This window comes from Tupaia chinensis, unplaced genomic scaffold (genome assembly GCF_000334495.1).
Source record: "Tupaia chinensis unplaced genomic scaffold, TupChi_1.0 Scaffold000129_1, whole genome shotgun sequence".
Taxonomy (NCBI): domain Eukaryota; kingdom Metazoa; phylum Chordata; class Mammalia; order Scandentia; family Tupaiidae; genus Tupaia; species Tupaia belangeri.
The window spans coordinates 1,066,663-1,084,536 of record NW_006159598.1 but is presented as its reverse complement, the minus strand read 5'-3'; the positions used below and the strand labels follow the sequence as shown (position 1 = coordinate 1,084,536).

Below are 17,874 nucleotides of genomic sequence, written 5' to 3'. Positions count from 1 at the left end.
GCGTGTGCCCAAGATCCCAAGAGGAGAAAGGAGGAGAAGGAATTGCGGCGTGACCATCCCCCCTGGGGATGTGATTTCTCGCTCTCTGTCTCTATGTCTCTCTCTGTCTGTCTGGCGAGCACATGCGCCCTATAACGAAAACCTCTCAAAAAAAATGTAAAGATTTTTGCTACAGGGCATATATGCTTGCCAGAGAGAGACAGAGAGACAGAGAGCAAGAAATCATCCCCCTTCCAAGGGGGATGGCCACACCACAATCTCTTCTGCTCTTGAGATTTTGGGCACATACACACACGCAACTGGCACGAGTTTCAAGCCACAGGGTCTGGGACTTAAACCACAGTCAGCCATGCGGGAGTCCAGCACCTTAACCACTATGTGACCTGCTGGCCCCAACCCTCTGACAAATTAAAAAAAGAAGAGGAAAAGGAGGAGGAGAAGGAGAAGGAGAAAAGAAGAAGGAGGAGGAGGAGAAGGAGAAGAAGAAGAAAGAAAGAAAAAGAAAGAGGGAAAGAAAGAAGAAAGAAAGAAAGAAAGAAAGAAAGAAAGAAAGAGGAAAAGAAAGAAAGAAAAAGAAAGGAAGAAAGAGGGAAAGAAAGAGAGAGAGAAAGAAAGAAGGAAAGATATTGTTGAAACCTAACCTCTAAGGCAGTAGTATTACGAGGTGGGGCCGTTGGGAGGTGATTAGGTCATGAAGCCTCTTCCCTCGTGAACGGGACTAAGGCCTGTATGAAAGAAGCTCCTCACAGCATTTGTCTGCTTGCTTGCTTGTTGCTGTCTTTTCTTTGTTGTTGTCTTGGTCCTTCTGCCCTTCTACCACGGGAGGATGGTCTGGGAAGCAGAGAGCGGGTCTTCATGACACTGCACCTGCCAACACTTGCACACTGGACTTTCCAGCCTCTCCCACGAGGGAAAAACAAATTTCTACTATTTATAAATTACCCTTTTGGTGGTAATCTGTTATCGCAGCGGGAGTGGACTTATAAGAGAGGCCCCAAAGAGTCCCCTTGCCTGCCCCACTGTGAGGACACAGTAAGAAGGTCCCAAGAGGGCCCTCGCCAGACACCAAACCGGAGTGCCTAGATCTTGGACTTCCCCGCCTCCAGAACGGAGACTAGTATGAAATGAAATTATATTATTCACAAATGACCCATGTGAGGTATTCTTTTTTAGCAGCACAGACCAAGCCTCTAAGGCAGAAATGAGAGGACAGCACGCCCCCTGCCCAGTCTCATGGAGAGCGGAAGCTCCCGCGTGGTGGTTCCCACACGGCCACCTCTAGAGGGCGCACCTACTTCTCGTCTCCCAGACAGCTCTCTCCGGAGACTCCACGATTTGTCTTAGTACTCATTTTCCTTGAACTTTTTAAAGACCCCTTGGTCTTCATGCCACTGTGTCCCCCAGCAACTCACACTCAAATTCATAGAGAACGACTTGGACCTGTCCCTCATTCTCCTCATCAACAACTCCCATTCTCTGCTAAATCCATGGCGCTGCTTTCTCCGTCCAGGACGGAGTCCAACATTGCATGGCTTAGACTGTGCGAATGGTACAGACGCGTGTTAGAAGCAAAGACGCTGGAGGCCAGGTGGCGGCGCAGCAGTCACACCGCGCTCTGCCAGGCCGACCCACGCGGGAAGGTCCCTGTTTACATCCCAAGGCCTCCCAAACATGCCAGGCTTGGGGATACCAGAACCCAGGCCGAATGGAGTTGGGGGGGTGGGGGTGGCGCCGGTCCATGATGTGAATACCCTATTGGGGCTCTCTCTCTCTCTTTCGGAATAAACAAAAATTTAAAAAACAAAACAAACCGATGCCCACGTGCCATTTGTGGTTCAGTGAGAACAGGCTCCATGCCGAGCCTAGAGGAGACCAGTGTTGTTGGCCAGCCAGGCGGGGAGCCTAGAGGAGACCAGTGTTGTTGGCCAGCCAGGGGGAGTGACATTGAAAGGCAAATCGGGCCAAGGTGACACAGCGTCTGGGGGCAGAGTCAGGATGTGACGTCACTCGAGCATGACAGTTGGACTCCACACCCACAATCTTAACACCTTCTCGGCAGAAAGAAAGAAAGAAAGAAAGAAAGAAAGAAAGAGGAAAAGAAAGAAAGAAAAAGAAAGGAAGAAAGAGGGAAAGAAAGAGAGAGAGAAAGAAAGAAGGAAAGATATTGTTGAAACCTAACCTCTAAGGCAGTAGTATTACGAGGTGGGGCCGTTGGGAGGTGATTAGGTCATGAAGCCTCTTCCCTCGTGAACGGGACTAAGGCCTGTATGAAAGAAGCTCCTCACAGCATTTGTCTGCTTGCTTGCTTGTTGCTGTCTTTTCTTTGTTGTTGTCTTGGTCCTTCTGCCCTTCTACCACGGGAGGATGGTCTGGGAAGCAGAGAGCGGGTCTTCATGACACTGCACCTGCCAACACTTGCACACTGGACTTTCCAGCCTCTCCCACGAGGGAAAAACAAATTTCTACTATTTATAAATTACCCTTTTGGTGGTAATCTGTTATCGCAGCGGGAGTGGACTTATAAGAGAGGCCCCAAAGAGTCCCCTTGCCTGCCCCACTGTGAGGACACAGTAAGAAGGTCCCAAGAGGGCCCTCGCCAGACACCAAACCGGAGTGCCTAGATCTTGGACTTCCCCGCCTCCAGAACGGAGACTAGTATGAAATGAAATTATATTATTCACAAATGACCCATGTGAGGTATTCTTTTTTAGCAGCACAGACCAAGCCTCTAAGGCAGAAATGAGAGGACAGCACGCCCCCTGCCCAGTCTCATGGAGAGCGGAAGCTCCCGCGTGGTGGTTCCCACACGGCCACCTCTAGAGGGCGCACCTACTTCTCGTCTCCCAGACAGCTCTCTCCGGAGACTCCACGATTTGTCTTAGTACTCATTTTCCTTGAACTTTTTAAAGACCCCTTGGTCTTCATGCCACTGTGTCCCCCAGCAACTCACACTCAAATTCATAGAGAACGACTTGGACCTGTCCCTCATTCTCCTCATCAACAACTCCCATTCTCTGCTAAATCCATGGCGCTGCTTTCTCCGTCCAGGACGGAGTCCAACATTGCATGGCTTAGACTGTGCGAATGGTACAGACGCGTGTTAGAAGCAAAGACGCTGGAGGCCAGGTGGCGGCGCAGCAGTCACACCGCGCTCTGCCAGGCCGACCCACGCGGGAAGGTCCCTGTTTACATCCCAAGGCCTCCCAAACATGCCAGGCTTGGGGATACCAGAACCCAGGCCGAATGGAGTTGGGGGGGTGGGGGTGGCGCCGGTCCATGATGTGAATACCCTATTGGGGCTCTCTCTCTCTCTTTCGGAATAAACAAAAATTTAAAAAACAAAACAAACCGATGCCCACGTGCCATTTGTGGTTCAGTGAGAACAGGCTCCATGCCGAGCCTAGAGGAGACCAGTGTTGTTGGCCAGCCAGGCGGGGAGCCTAGAGGAGACCAGTGTTGTTGGCCAGCCAGGGGGAGTGACATTGAAAGGCAAATCGGGCCAAGGTGACACAGCGTCTGGGGGCAGAGTCAGGATGTGACGTCACTCGAGCATGACAGTTGGACTCCACACCCACAATCTTAACACCTTCTCGGCCCTTCTCTCATTATTACGGTAGATTTCCAAGTCACTGTGCCCGTCCACCGCGGTTTTCAGAATGACTTTTCTTAAGCACGCACCCCACCAGTCGCATCACGGGTCGCTCTCCACTGTCTGACATGGCAGAAGCCGCAATCTCTTCTATACTCAAGGCTTCTTTCAAGTTGGTTTTCTCTACCTTTTTGTTTGGCCTTGTATGTATCACGTCTCTGATAGATCATGTATTTCCCTGACTTGGCACATTACTGTCTGCCCAGCAAATCCCTATATTCTAAAAGTTTCAGCTCAAATATCGGCTTAGTTGAAATGGATTTACAGTGAAAAGAAAATCAGATGGGGGCAGCCCGTGGAGAGGGGTAGCAGGAAGTGCCTGGGAAGCCATCAGGGGGACCTTCCGGGGAATAGTAGGATATCTCGACAGGAAGGTAGGTACTTTGTTTGGTTTTGAATCTGCTGCCAGGCATGTGGGCTCACTGGAGGTGGGAGGGGAGGGATTAAGAAAGCACCCTCCTCAGGGTCGGGGAGATGGCTACCTTGCCTTCCCTCTTCCCCTCCATTCTCCTCTTCTGGTTCTGGGCATGCGTGCACACATGCTTGGCATGTTTTTCAAGCCACCAGGTCTAAGACTCGAACTGCATAGCCTGCCATATGGGATTCAGCTGCCTTAACCACCATGCCACTGGCTAGCCCAGAAGGTATGCATTTGAAAGGAAACACACACACACACACTCATACACACCTCATCAAATGATACATATCAGATTTGTGCCTCTGGTAAGCATCACTTGAAAAGAAACAAGTAGGGGACTAGTTAACATTCTACCCTGCAGAGTCTAAAGGTAAAGGTGCTACGACCTCCTTTGACATATATCAAAAAAGTAAGAGGGACAAAAGAATGGATAGAAACATATAGAGCACATTTAATAAGATGTTAACTACAGACTCTAGGTGGGAACTCAAGTTGTTCACTGTAGGATTCCTTCAGGGTTCCATGTGTTTGGGAGGTGATTAGGTTATGAAAGTTCCCTTCATGTATGGGATAGGGGCCCTTATAAATGAAGCCCCAGAGGGACCAGCAGTTAGCGTAATGGCTATGTCGCTGGACTCCCACATAGTCGGCCGTGGTTTGAGTCCTGGACCCCGTGACTTAAACTCACACCGGGGGCTTGTGTGTGCATGCCCAAGATCCGGAGAGAATGGAGGAGAAGGGATTGCGGTGTGGCCATTCCCCCTGGGGGTGATTTCTTGATTTCTATCTCTCTGTCTGTGTCTTTCTGGCCAGCACACACGCCCTATAGAAAAAACCTCTGGGGGTGGGGTGGGGTGGGGTGGGGTGGGGAAGCAGCCCCAGAGCTGCCTTGTCCCTCCACCACGTGAGAAAACAGCAGAAGGTGCCATCTGTCAACCAAGAACTGGGTGTTTACTAGACACCAAATCTGCTGTCTCATTCATCCTGGACTTCCCGTCCTCTAGAACTGTGAGAGGCATGACTCCTGCTTACCAGAAGGTTTCGCTTTTCATTACAGACACTGACCATGTGGGCTGGAGACCACCCTTGCCCTCTGCATGATGTCCTAGGTCCTCCAGGAGAGGAGGGCTGGGAGGAGGGCGGAATATTAACAGCTCTAGCTCCAGGGCAAGTCCAAGGGTGACCTTGCACTTCGAAGGGGCAGAGAGCAGTGCAGTGAGGCCAGAGGCTCTGGGCGTGGGGAGGTTCCAGGGAAAGGAGGCAGGATGATTTCCCGGACCTGGTAAGGGGGATGGCAGTGAGAGGCGCCGCCCAGGTCCAGAGGCCCTGACCCTCCGCCTGCACGTGGAAGGGTCCCCGGCTTGGCCGGGTGAAGGGATGAGAAAGGCTCAAGGGAACGAGAAGGGCCCAGAGGGTCTCCAGGGAGGAGGGTGAGCATGAGGAAGAAGGAAGGGTGAGGTCCCAGAAGGGCCTTAGGATGACAGGCTAAGGCCGGTGTGGGAACGGGAAGGGACAGGGTGGCGACGGGGGGCAGGCGATGGTTCCCAACAAGGTACCACCACGACTGCCAACAATCGTCTCCCGTCCAAGCCGCACTCGGCGCCTCGGGCCAGCGCTGGGTGTCCTGGACGCGCCGTGGCTCACCTGAGCGACCGCGCATAAAGGCTGAAGCTAAAATGCCTCTGAAAAGCGTGGAGATGTGCTAGCCAATCAGAGAGCGCAGGCGAGGCTGTCGTTCAAAAGTACAGCCAATCAAAGAGCGAAAATGAGGCTCGCGGGGCGGGGACTCGGAAACGGCCCTCCCCTCGGGAAAGGGGACGCAAGGCAAGCACCCCAGCCAATCAGAGCCGAGGGTGGTGACCGCGCTGGAGTGCCCTGGCGAATGGGAAGCCTCACTTCCTCCACGCCGAGTCGACCGGGAACTTTTCAAAACTTGCTTGTCAATTTTGGGGGCTAAAGGATGTGTCCTCAGCGACTCGGTTCCGCTCTTTGCCAGACGGGGAGTTGGCCGGGGGAGCAGGAGGGGAACCTTAAAGGGCCAGGTTCGCAGGGAGTACGAACAGAGATCTCTGCTCGCAGAGATCGAGAAGCAGTAACAGAAGAAAACTAGAAGCGATCCCACGACGCTGGAATCAGCAGTAAGTGCTATGTCGGGGAGGAGTGAAGACTCGAGAGTGTAAGCAGCTGGCTCTAGGTCACGCATTCGAACCCTGACTTCTCACCTAGACCTAAGTGCCTCTTTGTGAAGTGAGGTAACCAGATGCCTAGTCCCAGACTTGAAACCCGAGGTCAGGGCTCTTCTCATCAGGTCGCCGGAAAAGAGGAAAAAGCCAACCCTCTTGATAAAGATCCTTCTCCCGCCACTCAGTGATACCTGGGATTTCTCATCCTTACTTTTGGAGGTTGTAAACTTCTTGTAAGAAAATTCATTTTCGGGGGCGTCGGCAGGTGGCGTGGTGGTTAAGGGCTTTGGACTCCCACATGGCCGACCATGGTTCAAGTCCTGAACTTGGCGGCTTCCTTTCTCATTTTCCCTCTCTCTCAATCTCTCCCTCTCTGGTCAAATTAGAATAATAATAATAATAAAGAAATAGTTAATAAATTTTTTGGCGAGGTTTTTGCCGTAGAGACAGAAAGCGAGAAATCACTCCCCAGGGGGGATGGCCACGCCGCAATCCCGTCTCCATTCTCCTCTCGGGGCCTGGGCACGGACGCACACCTGCCCGGCGTGAGTTTAAGCCACCAGGTCCAAGACTCGAACCGCGGTCGACTACATGGGAGTCCAGCGACATAGCCATTACGCTAACTGCTGGTCCCAATAATAAAATATTTTTAAAAGAAAATTCATATTCAGAAGTGCTGTGCATGCTGAAAACGTTGCATCACCCTTGACTCCCGAATACTCATCCCTAGCGGTCCATGAGCTAATGCTAATTGACCTTCCTCCCAAATACTTCTGACATGCATTCAGGTCTCCCCACCTCCACCACCCCTGGGAGGCCCCACTGCTCCTTTTCTGGAGATGGCAGCACCCTCCCTGGGCTTTCTGCTCCCGTGCCTCCTTCCCACGTCAGTCCATTTTCCATACCGCAACGTGCTCTTAAAACACGGCAAGTTATGTCTCTGCTCACAAATGCTCAGTCATCTCAATTCTCTTTTCATTAAAAAATAGAAATGTAAGGTTCAAAATCTTTATTGCAGCCTTCAGCAAGCTCCGATATGATCTGGGTCCTACTTGTGTCCCCATTTGAAGCACAGACTCTAGAGCCAGGCCGCCTGGGTTCAAATTCCAGTTGGCCACTCAGTAAGTAGGCTCTGCGACCTTGGGACAAGTTACTTGACTGCTCTCCAGTGTGGTCTGGTCACCTGTGAAATGAAGATTCAATCAGTTAGTATTTATTAAAATAGGCCTCCACTTTATAAAATAACCGAGCTAGCACTCAAACTGCCAAGGTTGTGAAAGACAAGGAAAGATTGAGGTCAGAGACAGCGGAGACAGGCTGACTAACTGCGGTGTGCTGCCCCACGTTGGATTCAAGAACAGGAACACGACATGCGTGTAAAAACTGGTGACATCTCAATAAAGTGTGACGTGTACTTAACCGTCCCTCCCCGCGGTTTCTTACTACAAATGTGAGCAAGACGATGGAAACGGTAACCTCAGGAAAGCTGGGTGAGGCGTAGAGGTGAATCCTCTGATGATTGTATCTGTTACGTAAAGTTAAAATGATTCCAAAATAAAACGTTACAGAGAAAACAAAACCCTAAAACTTAGGGCTCTCCTCCAAGCTCGTTCCTTTCCAGCCCCTCAAACACTTTCTACTACCAGAGCTTCACGCTGGCTGTCCCCTCCACCAGGGGTACCTCCCTTCCAGGTCTCGGGGCCCTCCCTGACTGATCTAACCCACGCCCACGCCCCGGCGCCCCGGCTCTGTCCCTGGCCCTGATTCCGGTACCTACTCGTACAGGAAACGTGCCGTGTACGCTGGTCTGCCTCCTTCACAAACTCGCAGTTTCAGAGAGAAGAGGGTGCCTCTATTTTGTCCCCAGTTCATAGCCTGGAACCCCACACATCGGCACCGAGTAAACAGCTCCTGAATAAAGAGGATGACAACTGCTTCTCAGTAAAATACCGCCACTGCATCGAAGGCGAGCAGACCACGCGCTGTGCAGACTCCGCACTCACTGCTCGCCCAGGCGGTCACAAGACCCCAGGAGAGCGGCCGGCGACAGAGCCCGGTCCTGGGTCCTGGGCGGGGAAACAGGCACAGACCAGTAGGGCTTAGGTCACAGTGTAGGTCGGAAACGCCCGGGTTCCCCTGCTCAAAATACCCCTCGAGTCCTGCAGGCCTGCAATCCCGGATCTCGGGGAGGTGAAGGCTGCGTCCTGACACCTCTGGTTCGGAACCACATCCGGGCCCTGGCAGGACATCCCGTCCGTCTGCGCAAAGCCCCGCCCCGCCCCGCCCCTCCTCTCCCTGGGCCCCGCCCCCACCTCCCAGGTCCCTGCCGATCCCTGAGAAGTTTCTGGAACATCCTTGAGACCGATGTGGAGATGGAGCAGATGAAGGACCCGGCTGAGGCCCAGGGGTGAGAGGGAGGCGGTCACTGGAGAGAGGGCGGACACAAACCAGAGCTTTCCAGACCCCGAGGGGAGATGGGGAAAAGGGACGGGCACAGAGGGCCTCTCCCGGGCCCGGGCCTTGAGCGGCAGGTTCCGCGTGGCCACGGTGCTGTTGGGGCGCCGGCGTGGCCTGCTGCGGGACGTGTGCGCGTGCCCAAAATCCTGAAAAGGCGGAAATGGGGAAGGGCTTGCCGGGTGGCCATCCCTCCTGGGGCGCGCTTTGTCCCGTCTCGGTCTCTCCTGGGAAGTGTGGCTCCCTCTGGCAAATTACTTGGAAACAATTTTAAAGAGGCAGCTGAGAATTGGGGCTGGATTCTGCCAGGGGCTAGGTGAGGGTAAGAGAGGTGGGTACGAGCAGACAGCGTGGGGGGGAGGGAATGAGGGTGCACGCGGCAGCTGGGCGGCCCCAGGACAGGCTCGCCGACTGCTCACCTGTGTTCTTGTCCTAGGACCGACCAGCCCTCGCCGTCACCTGGAACTGAGCCGTGGCCCCCTGCGCCTGCCACAGCTCTGCCACCCTGGCCCCTGGGCCCCCCAGACCCAGCCCACCTGGGGCTCCCTGAGAGCCTGGCCTCTGTGACGGTGCCCGTCCGCCTGGACGCCCTCTCCTACCTGCTGCACAGTGCCCTGATGGGGGCCTGCACCCTCCAACAGGCCTTGCCCTCCTGCCCCTGTGTCCTCCAGGCATGCCCCAACCAGCCCACCACGGCCAAGAGGCCTCCCCAGAGATGCGAGGGCTGGGACGTCCAGCACAGGCCAGGCCGGGGCCGGGGCGCCCGGGGCGGGGCCCGGTGCCGGGGCCGGGGCCAGCGGCAGTGGAGCCCTGGGAGAGCAGAGAAAGCAGAGAGGGGCTTTGCGGGGGGCTCCAGGGCTGGCCCCAAGACCCCGCCGCTGGCATCGCCATCATCACCACCACCACCTGCCCAGGATGGGAAGAAGGAAGCCCAAGGTCCGGAGCCAGCCCTGGACGCCCCACCTGCTGTGGAGGACTGGGAGACAGAGTACTAGGTCCGGGAGGGCCAGCACCAGGGCTGCGGTCTCCAAGGGCTTTTTGGGTCCCAGAGTAAACCTGGTCCCATCCGAGGTTCCCATCCTCCCCCTGCCCCATACCATGGCCTCGAAGGGGGTCCTGCAAGTCCCCTACTGAAGCCTAGCCCTGACTAAGCGTCACAAGCCAGAAAAACGCGTGACCCTCAGCCCCAGCCCCAGGCCCATGCCTGGCCCCCTCATCCTCACCCCATTTCTAACACCGCCAAGCTACACCTGCAGCCGCGCTGTCGGCCCCATCCCTAACCGGGATCCAACCTGCCTCCCCAGCTGCAGCACCCCCACCACATTCCCAGCCTCTGCACGCCCTTTCCCCAACCCTGACCCAGTTCGGTGCCTCAGCCCTGAGCCACCCTCATTCCCACCTCCATCCTGTTCCCTGTGACCCTTCGCCCAACTGTAACTGTCCCGCACTCCAGCCTGAACCCAGCTCCGTCCTCAGCCTCCTTCCCACCCCAGACCCTGCCCGCAGAGCTGCCTTGGCCCGGCTCTGAGACACGTCGCCCGAGCCCTGGCACCGTCCTCTGCCCTGCAGGGCGGGATGCCCTGAGTGCACAATAAATGCACGATGCTCCTCTGTCTCGCGTGTCTGTGTGTTGCTTACACAGCTCAGGCCGCCCAGGGGTGCCGTGAGCAAGGCCTGGGAAGAGGTGGGGGTGGGGATGGTCTCCGAGGGAGGCCGTGGGCGGTGGGGAGCCCCCTGGATCCCTGCCTCAGCGAATTCCAGTGGGGCCTCTGCCACCGCTGCACTTCTGCCTGCTGGAAGCTGCTGGACCCTGGGACCATTGTGTCCAGAGGCTTAAGGGATTTGGGGGGCCCAGGGGGGCAGAGAGGCCCACGACCTGGCTCAGCTCAGTGTGCACAGGGAGGCCGTGGCAGAAGGAGGGCTCAGGGCAGGCTCCGCCACTCAGGTAGGCCACAGGCCTGGAGCAGTAGCCCCCTCCCCGGATCCCAGGGGTCCCGGCTCAGCTCCTTCCTCTCCCAGGGACCTGGTGTCCCAGCCCCAGACCCCTCCTCACATTAGGACCCAGGAGTCCAGTTAGCCCCTCTTTTCTCAGACCCAGCGGGCCAGGCCCCCAATCCCTTCTCCTCCAGGACCCAGGAGTCCAAGCCTCCAGTCCCTTCTTTCTCAGTCCCAGGATCCAGGCCCCTAGCCTCTCCTCCCCAGGACCCAGGATCCAGGCCCCCAGCCCCTCCTCCTCAGGATCCAGGCCCCCAGCCCCTCCTCCCTGGGACCCAGGATCCAGGACCCCAACTCCTTCCTTTCCTGAGGACCTGGTGTCCCACTGCCTGCCCCCTCCTCCCCCAGCCCCTTCCTCCACAACCCCTGGGAGTCCAGCCCCAGCCCCTCCTCCTCCCTTCCCTGCAGATCACCATGTACAGCTTCATGGGTGGCGGCCTCTTCTGCGCCTGGGTGGGCACCGTCCTCCTGGTGGTGGCCACAGCGACGGACCACTGGATGCAGTACCGGCTGTCGGGGACCTTCGCACACCAGGGCCTGTGGCGGTACTGCCTGGGCAGCAAGTGCTACCTGCAGACGGAGAGCATCGGTGAGCCTGGGTCGGGTCTGGGCCTGCGGGCGCTCATGGCCAGGGGCCACCTGGACTCCAGGTGGGGAGCCCCGTGGCTCAGGGAGGCAGGGACCCGCCCGTCACAGGGACCGGACAGAACTGGGATTTCAGGGTCGCTGGCTGGTTGCTATGACAGGGCGTGCTGGCTGGAGAGTCAATTGAGAGGCGGCATTTCCACACGCAGGCGTCAGGCGCAGCGGCTGGGGGTGGGGGTGCTGGGCCGCAGCCATCGCAGGTGCTGGGAGACAGGGCGGCATGCGTCCTAACGAGCAGATACCCGATGCAGGTGTTTTTTACTGCTTACGGTGCTCCAGGTCAGGGAGTTTATGTACGCACACGCACAAGCACACGCACGCACTCGGAGATCGAAGACCAGGACAGAAACATAAGTCAGAAGGGGCCATCAACAAGAGAATGTCCTGACCATCCCCACACCTTGCGGCCCTGCACGGTCCGTGTTTGCTTTGACGGGACCCCTTCCCATCCGGTGGCCGCCGCCGTGACTGTGCTGTGTTCAGCGCCACACTGGTAAAGCCACGTGCCACCTCCTGTCACGGTTCTTCAGAGAAATGCTTCGAGATCTTGATCCCACGGTGACAGGGCACCAGAAAGATGGTATTTCCTCCCACATCGGTAGGGACGGTCTGCCGCCGTGGGGCCGTCTTCCACATCGTCCTGTCCCTTCCCCGTTAGCAAAGTGTGGCTTTCTCTGGAACACTGTCGCCATCCGCTTGCCCCAAGCTTAGATGACCTCACTGTCCTCGCCTCCACCAGGCTTTGCTATAAATTCCGTACCTGCTCGTCCTTCATTTCAGCAGAATTCACGTTGCTCTGGTGGGGCTCTTTCTTCAAATGGTTGTCTTACCTTTCTTGGCATCCCAAACTAAATCCTGTTTAGACATGTTACAAGTTAGTATGAGTTTATTCTGCTGCAAAAAAAGAGAGAAAGAAATCCCTGTATAGTTTTTTCATGAAACGCCATGAATATTTTGAAGAACCTTCGTATATATCATACATATTATATTTATAAATTAACAGCATACATTACCTATCCTATATTATGTGTTATTATATGTATTCCATATATCAGATGATAAATTAATAGTACATAATATAGGGACCAGCAGTTAGCGTAATGGCTATGTCGCTGGACTCCCATGTAGTCGACTGCAATTCGAGTCCCAGACCCGGTGGCTTAAACTCACGCCGGGCACGTGTGCATGTGTGCCCAAGATCCCGAGAGGAGAATGGAGGAGAAGGGATTGCGGCATGGCCACCCCCCCTGGGGGGGGTGATTTCTCGCTTTCTGTCTCTCTGTCTCTCTCTGTCTTTCTGGCAAACACACACACACTATAGCAAAAAAAAAAAGAAAAAAAACTCTCAAAAAATACTTAGTATATAGTGCGTGGCATATTACACAGTATATTATAAAGTAGATCAATGTATATTATGGATAATATTAATTAGAACATGGTGCATGAATATATATTACGTAATAAATGTATATTACACACTGTGGTTTAGCAAGTTAATAAATTAATAAAATGCAACATACACTATATTTCTTACAGCATGTACCATATAGTAATGTTAGTAGTATCTAACCTACTGTATTTTGCTTCCGCTAATAGTGGTGATTGTAATGGTGGGCGTTCACTGAGGGCGTGCCGTGTCCTCTGTGCTGGTCTGAGCCCTTCCCACGGACAGGTGCCCTTCCAGGTCCCGCCAACACTGAGAGGGCAAGGCTGTGGCTATGACTAAGACACGAGGTTGGACCTCGAGTAGTCGAACGTTCTCTCGAAGGGGTGGGAGGGAGCGCTAACCCTCGCTGAGCCCTGTGATGTGACGGGCCTGGGCTGGGACGTTTCACCTGCCCTGAACCCCTGAGGCAGCCCCGGGAGAGAGGCAGCAGGGTGCCCACCCGCCTGAGGGTAAACCGAGGCAGAGCGGTGGGAAGGCTTCCCTGGGCTGTCCGCTCCACAGCCAGCCGGCCTGATCTAGCCATGCTTTCGTTTCCCGTCTTCTCATTTGGGCCACGTGCATCGTTTCTCCTGCTTCAGACCAGAAAGTCCCCAGGGGACAGCTCTGAGTCACCTCCATCTCTTTGCCAGGACAGGACAGAGGCAGGCTTGGGGACAGTTCTCAGCTCGTTTGACCTCATGACCACAAAACCAGAAGCCTTGGGGACAGAGCTGACCCCACCTGACCCCTGGGTGTTTGTCCACACAGCCGGCGCGTTGGCTGTCTGCTCTCCTCTGCTCCTGGGGATTCGGCCTGCTTCCCGGGGCCGAACCCGGGGCAGACGTGTTATGGGGTCGGCCTGGTGTTTTTAAAGCTTCTGGATTCATTGCAAGTACTTAAAAACCTGGAGATTTTTGCAGAAAAACCTGGATGGGCAGCTCTTTTTTGAAAAAATATCTAGTTTTGTGTGTCCGGCAGGACCGCATAGTCACCGGCGTGCGGCCCTTCGGGAGAAGGCACCCCACAGTGGTCTGAGAAGCAGAGAAGGTTTTCCATAGAGACATCCCAACGGGTGGTCCACGGGCCCAGCCTCCTGCAGCCTGCTGCCCCCAGCAGATCTAGGCAGGGCTCAGAGCTTCGCACCTTCTGTTCCCGCTCTAGCACGACCACAGGAAAGGAAGCGCTGCCCCGTGCCGAGACGTCCTCCAGACCAAAATACCAGGGACACCTGCACCCATTTTCTAGGCTGCCCCAGCAAGCACTGCACGCGGGGTGGTCGCAGCCACGGCGATGGTTGTCTCTGTTCTGGGGTCCCGGGTTCAAGGCCAGGCTCCGCAGGACTCGTTCCCTCCCAGGCTGGGAGGGAGAACCCATTCTGTCTCTCTCTGGTTCTGGTGGTTTGCTGGGGGTCTCTGGCGTTCCTTGGTCTGTGGAAGCATCACCCATCTCTGCCTTCATCCTCACTCTCTTTCTCCCTGCGTGTGTCTGGGTCCAGAGTCCTTGCTTTTTTTAAGAAACAGGTTTTTGCTATAGGGCATGTGCACTTGCCAGAGAGACAGAAAGCGAGAAATCACCCCCGCAGGGGGATGGTCATGACGCAATCCCTGCTCCTCCATTCTCCCGAGATTTGGGGCACGCACACACATGCATCTGGCGTGAGTTTCCAGCATCCAGGTCTGGGACTCAAACTGTGGTTGTCCGTGTGGGTGTTCAGCAACTTAACCACTACACCAACTGCCGGTCCCAAAGTTCCCCTTTGAGAAGGACACTGGTGACTGGATGAGGGACCCACCTGGCTCCAACACAGACTTGTCTAGGTCCGCCATGACCCTATTTGCACTGAGCCAGTGGGGGTGGAAGTTCGACGTGACAGTTTGGGGGGCAGGGGGCACAGTTCACCCTGGAACCCTCTCCCATGCAGGAGAAACAGCCAGGAGTTCCTCCCACCTGCCCCGACGTGTCAAGAGGCCGTATTTTGTAGCTACTCTGGACTTTTACTTCTTGGTGAGGGAGCCCAGCCGTCAGTGCACAAGCACCCCCTGGTGTTCCGAGAGACTGGAATTCCACGGTGGCCCCATTTCTAATTTCTCTGAGCTGCAGTCTCTTCCCCTGAAAAGTGAGGGTTGGGAACCACAGTTAGCATAATGGCTATGTCGCTGGACTCCCACGTAGTCGACCGTGGTTCGCGTCCCAGACCCGGTGACTTAGAACTCACACCGGGCGCGTGTGCGTGCGTGCCCAAGATCCCGAGAGGAGAATAGAGGAGAAGGGATTGCGGCGTGGCCATCCCCCCTGGGGGGTGATTTCTCGCTTTCTGTCTCTCTGTCTCTCTCTGTTTGTCTGGCGAGCGCATGCGCCCTCCAGTGAAAACCTCTCAAAAAAAAAAAAGTGAGGGTAAACGTAGCAGTGACAGCCGGGACTCCTGGTGGACGAACGGGTCACGTGTGGGGGCGTGGAGCACACAGCTGGCGGTCGCTAAGTTGTCACCTTAGCCCCCAGGGCACGTCCTGAGCGAAGCACAGAGGAGCCCAGAGCTCATGCTCTCTCCGTGTTTACTGGGCACCTGCTACGTGCTATGCACAGGTGCCAAGGAGACGGCGGTGAGGGAGCGAGCCAGGCCCTGTCCTCAGCGAGCTGAGGATTATGGGGGCGAGACGGACACGGGCAAGTGGTGTGAAGGAGGTGAAAGAGCAGTAAGAGGGCCGAGAGCGATGGCGGGAGCGTGTGTCTGTTAGTCACTCGGCACACGCTGTCCCAGGCCAGTGTACACACCAAACCTGTGCCGGGGTTCTCGTAACATGGAGTCCGTGTTCTTGTCCTCAGGGAGCAGTCAGGCTGGGGGCAGGGTCCCAGGCACAGAGTCGCAGCCAGACGGAGGGGAGGATGGTGCCCAGGTTGTGATGGGTTGCTTCCCAATGAAGGGGTACTGGCAGCTGGGCTTTGCAGGATGAATAGGAGCTTGCTGGGTGATAGGAAAGGAGAGGGACAAGGCATTCTCATCCCAGAGGTGGCAGTGCCCTCTCCCCAACCCGAGGGCCGGGCAGGCGGGGAGTGACCGTGGGTGCCCCCGCAGCATACTGGAACGCCACCCGGGCCTTCATGATCCTGTCCGCCCTGTGCGCCTCCTCCGGGATTATCATGGGCATCCTGGCCTTCGCTCAGCAGCCCACCTTCACCCGCCTCTCCCCCCCCTCCCCCCGCCTCTCCCGGCCCTTCTCCGCCGGCATCATGTTCTTCGCTTCCAGTGAGTGGCCCTCCTCCCGCCCACTCCCGTCCCCGCCCCGGCCCTCCTCATTCAGCCCCCACCCCAAACTAACCAGGCCGTCTCCACGTCTAGCTTGCCCTGCATGGATTGATGAGTTGGGGCTGACCAGGAGTTAGTGTCCGACCCACAGGCGTGGGGCACTGTCCATTGGCTGTCCCCACGCCATCTGTACTTTTGACCAGCTGGCTACCAATTCGGAGTTCCTGGGACCAGCAGATGGAGTAATGGTTATGTTGCTGGATTCCCATGTGGCCAACTGCGGTTTCAGTCCCAGACCCTGTGGTTTGAAACTTACGCCCAGCATGTGTGTGTGCATCCCCAAAATCCTGAGAGGAGAATGGAGGAGAAGGGACTGTGGCATGGCCATCCTCCCTGGGGGTGACCTCTCACTTTCTGTCTGTCTCTCCAACGAATGCATGAACCTTATAGCAAAAATCTCTCTTAAAAAACTGGGGTTCGCATACAGGTTTGAGCACTCGCTGGAACGACTCGGAGAACAGGGACTGCAGCTTTATTGTAGAGACCACAACCCCAACCAGCGAAATGGTGACACGCACAGGGAGGCCCCGAGGCAAAGCTCCCCCGTGGTCTTCCTATGGAATCCCGGGCTCACGGTTGTGTTTGCCGACCGGGAGGCTCCATTGAGCTGCGGCATCCGGCGCGTTGATCTGAGTCTCAGCACAGAAGCGTGGTTGGCAGATCACCGCCCCCCAACCCAGCTCCAGCCCCCCTGCCCCAGAGGCCAGCTGATGTCAGGTGTCTCAGAGCCCCCACTCCCTCACCGTGGTTGGACTCTCTGGTGGCCAGCTGCACCCTGCGTCATAGCATCGCGATAGCCTCAGCGCAGGTGTGACCCCAGGGTTCACCAGCACAGACACTCCCGTCACGCAGGAGAGTCCATGGGTGTAGCCTCCCGCCAGGAGCCAGGGACAATGACCCACTGAAGGTGTTCGTTAGAGCTATTTCTTCTGGGAGAGAGAGAGGCACAGAGATAGATAGACAGAGACCCCCGAGTCCTTGTGCTGTGACCCACCCCGGCTCTATCAGCTGGATTGTGGGGTGTGCTCGTGCATGCACCCCGGCTGCTCACGGAGCCCCCTTCCCGTGTGGGCCCAGTGTGTTTCCACTGCACTGCCACCTGCCCCGCCGTCCAACCCATCCCCATCCCAACCCCAGCCCCAGAGGTTCTTCTGTTTTGTTTTGCTTTTGATAGAACAGGGTGGGACAAGTGGTATTTCTCTCTCTTTTTTAAAAAAGTTTTTTTTTGCCATAGGGCGTGCGTACCCGCCCAGAGAGACAGTGAGCAGGAGCCCCCCCCCCCCCCCCCGGGATGGCCACACTGCCGTATTTTCTCCTCCATGCTCCTCGGGTTCCGGCAGGTGCACATGACGCGTGGTTTTCAAGCTGCCAGGCCTGGGACTCCCGTCATGGCCAACCATGTGGGAGTCTAGCATCTTAACCGCCAAGCCCCCTGCTGGGGGAGAGGCATCCTTGGTAGGGCCTCCTCCTGCCCCAGGGTGGCTAGGACCACGCCTGTTTGGTCGGGTCGGGTCAGAAGCAAACATGGGCCTCAGCCTGGTGCAGCCCCCCAACCCCAGCCACCCCCATGGCCAACCATGTGGGAGTCTAGCATCTTAACCGCCAAGCCCCCTGCTGGGGGAGAGGCATCCTTGGTAGGGCCTCCTCCTGCCCCAGGGTGGCTAGGACCACGCCTGTTTGGTCGGGTCGGGTCAGAAGCAAACATGGGCCTCAGCCTGGTGCAGCCCCCCAACCCCAGCCACCCCCATGGCCCCTGTCACTCCCACTTTCAACCCAGCCCCATCCTGTCCTCACCCTTAC

General features: G+C 56.2%; 2 protein-coding genes and 1 long non-coding RNA gene across 6 annotated transcripts in view; 2 read left to right on the top strand and 1 right to left on the bottom strand.

Moving 5' to 3' along the window:
* Nucleotides 1-7,270: 7,270 nt before the first annotated feature.
* On the bottom strand, nucleotides 7,271-9,209 carry LOC102495391 (uncharacterized). 3 transcript variants are annotated; one of them, XR_001370103.2, is made up of 4 exons: nucleotides 9,124-9,209; nucleotides 8,028-8,161; nucleotides 7,694-7,775; nucleotides 7,271-7,433 (listed from the first exon to the last, which is right to left on the bottom strand). It is a non-coding gene; the product is annotated as an uncharacterized LOC102495391 (long non-coding RNA). The 3 variants fall into 3 exon arrangements; XR_001370104.2 differs by lacking the exon at nucleotides 9,124-9,209 and adding an exon at nucleotides 8,400-8,470; XR_003548778.1 differs by lacking the exon at nucleotides 9,124-9,209 and having other exon boundaries at nucleotides 8,028-8,549.
* Nucleotides 8,560-10,424, top strand: CUNH19orf84 (chromosome unknown C19orf84 homolog). The gene is made up of 2 exons (XM_014586344.2): nucleotides 8,560-8,657; nucleotides 9,141-10,424. Exons 1-2 carry the CDS (start codon nucleotides 8,623-8,625, stop codon nucleotides 9,697-9,699), a joined length of 594 nt encoding a protein of 197 aa, XP_014441830.1. The 5' UTR covers nucleotides 8,560-8,622; the 3' UTR covers nucleotides 9,700-10,424.
* A 689-nt stretch (nucleotides 10,425-11,113) lies between these two features.
* Nucleotides 11,114-17,874, top strand: part of LIM2 (lens intrinsic membrane protein 2) — a 7,716-nt gene continuing 955 nt past the window's right edge. The window contains exons 1-3 of one of the 2 annotated variants that reach the window (XM_006144681.1): nucleotides 11,114-11,356; nucleotides 14,871-14,886; nucleotides 15,823-16,014. In XM_006144681.1, coding sequence (XP_006144743.1) covers nucleotides 11,114-11,356; nucleotides 14,871-14,886; nucleotides 15,823-16,014 — 451 coding nt within the window. The remainder of the gene's footprint in view (nucleotides 11,357-14,870; nucleotides 14,887-15,822; nucleotides 16,015-17,874) is intronic. The other variant, XM_006144682.1, reaches the window with a different exon arrangement.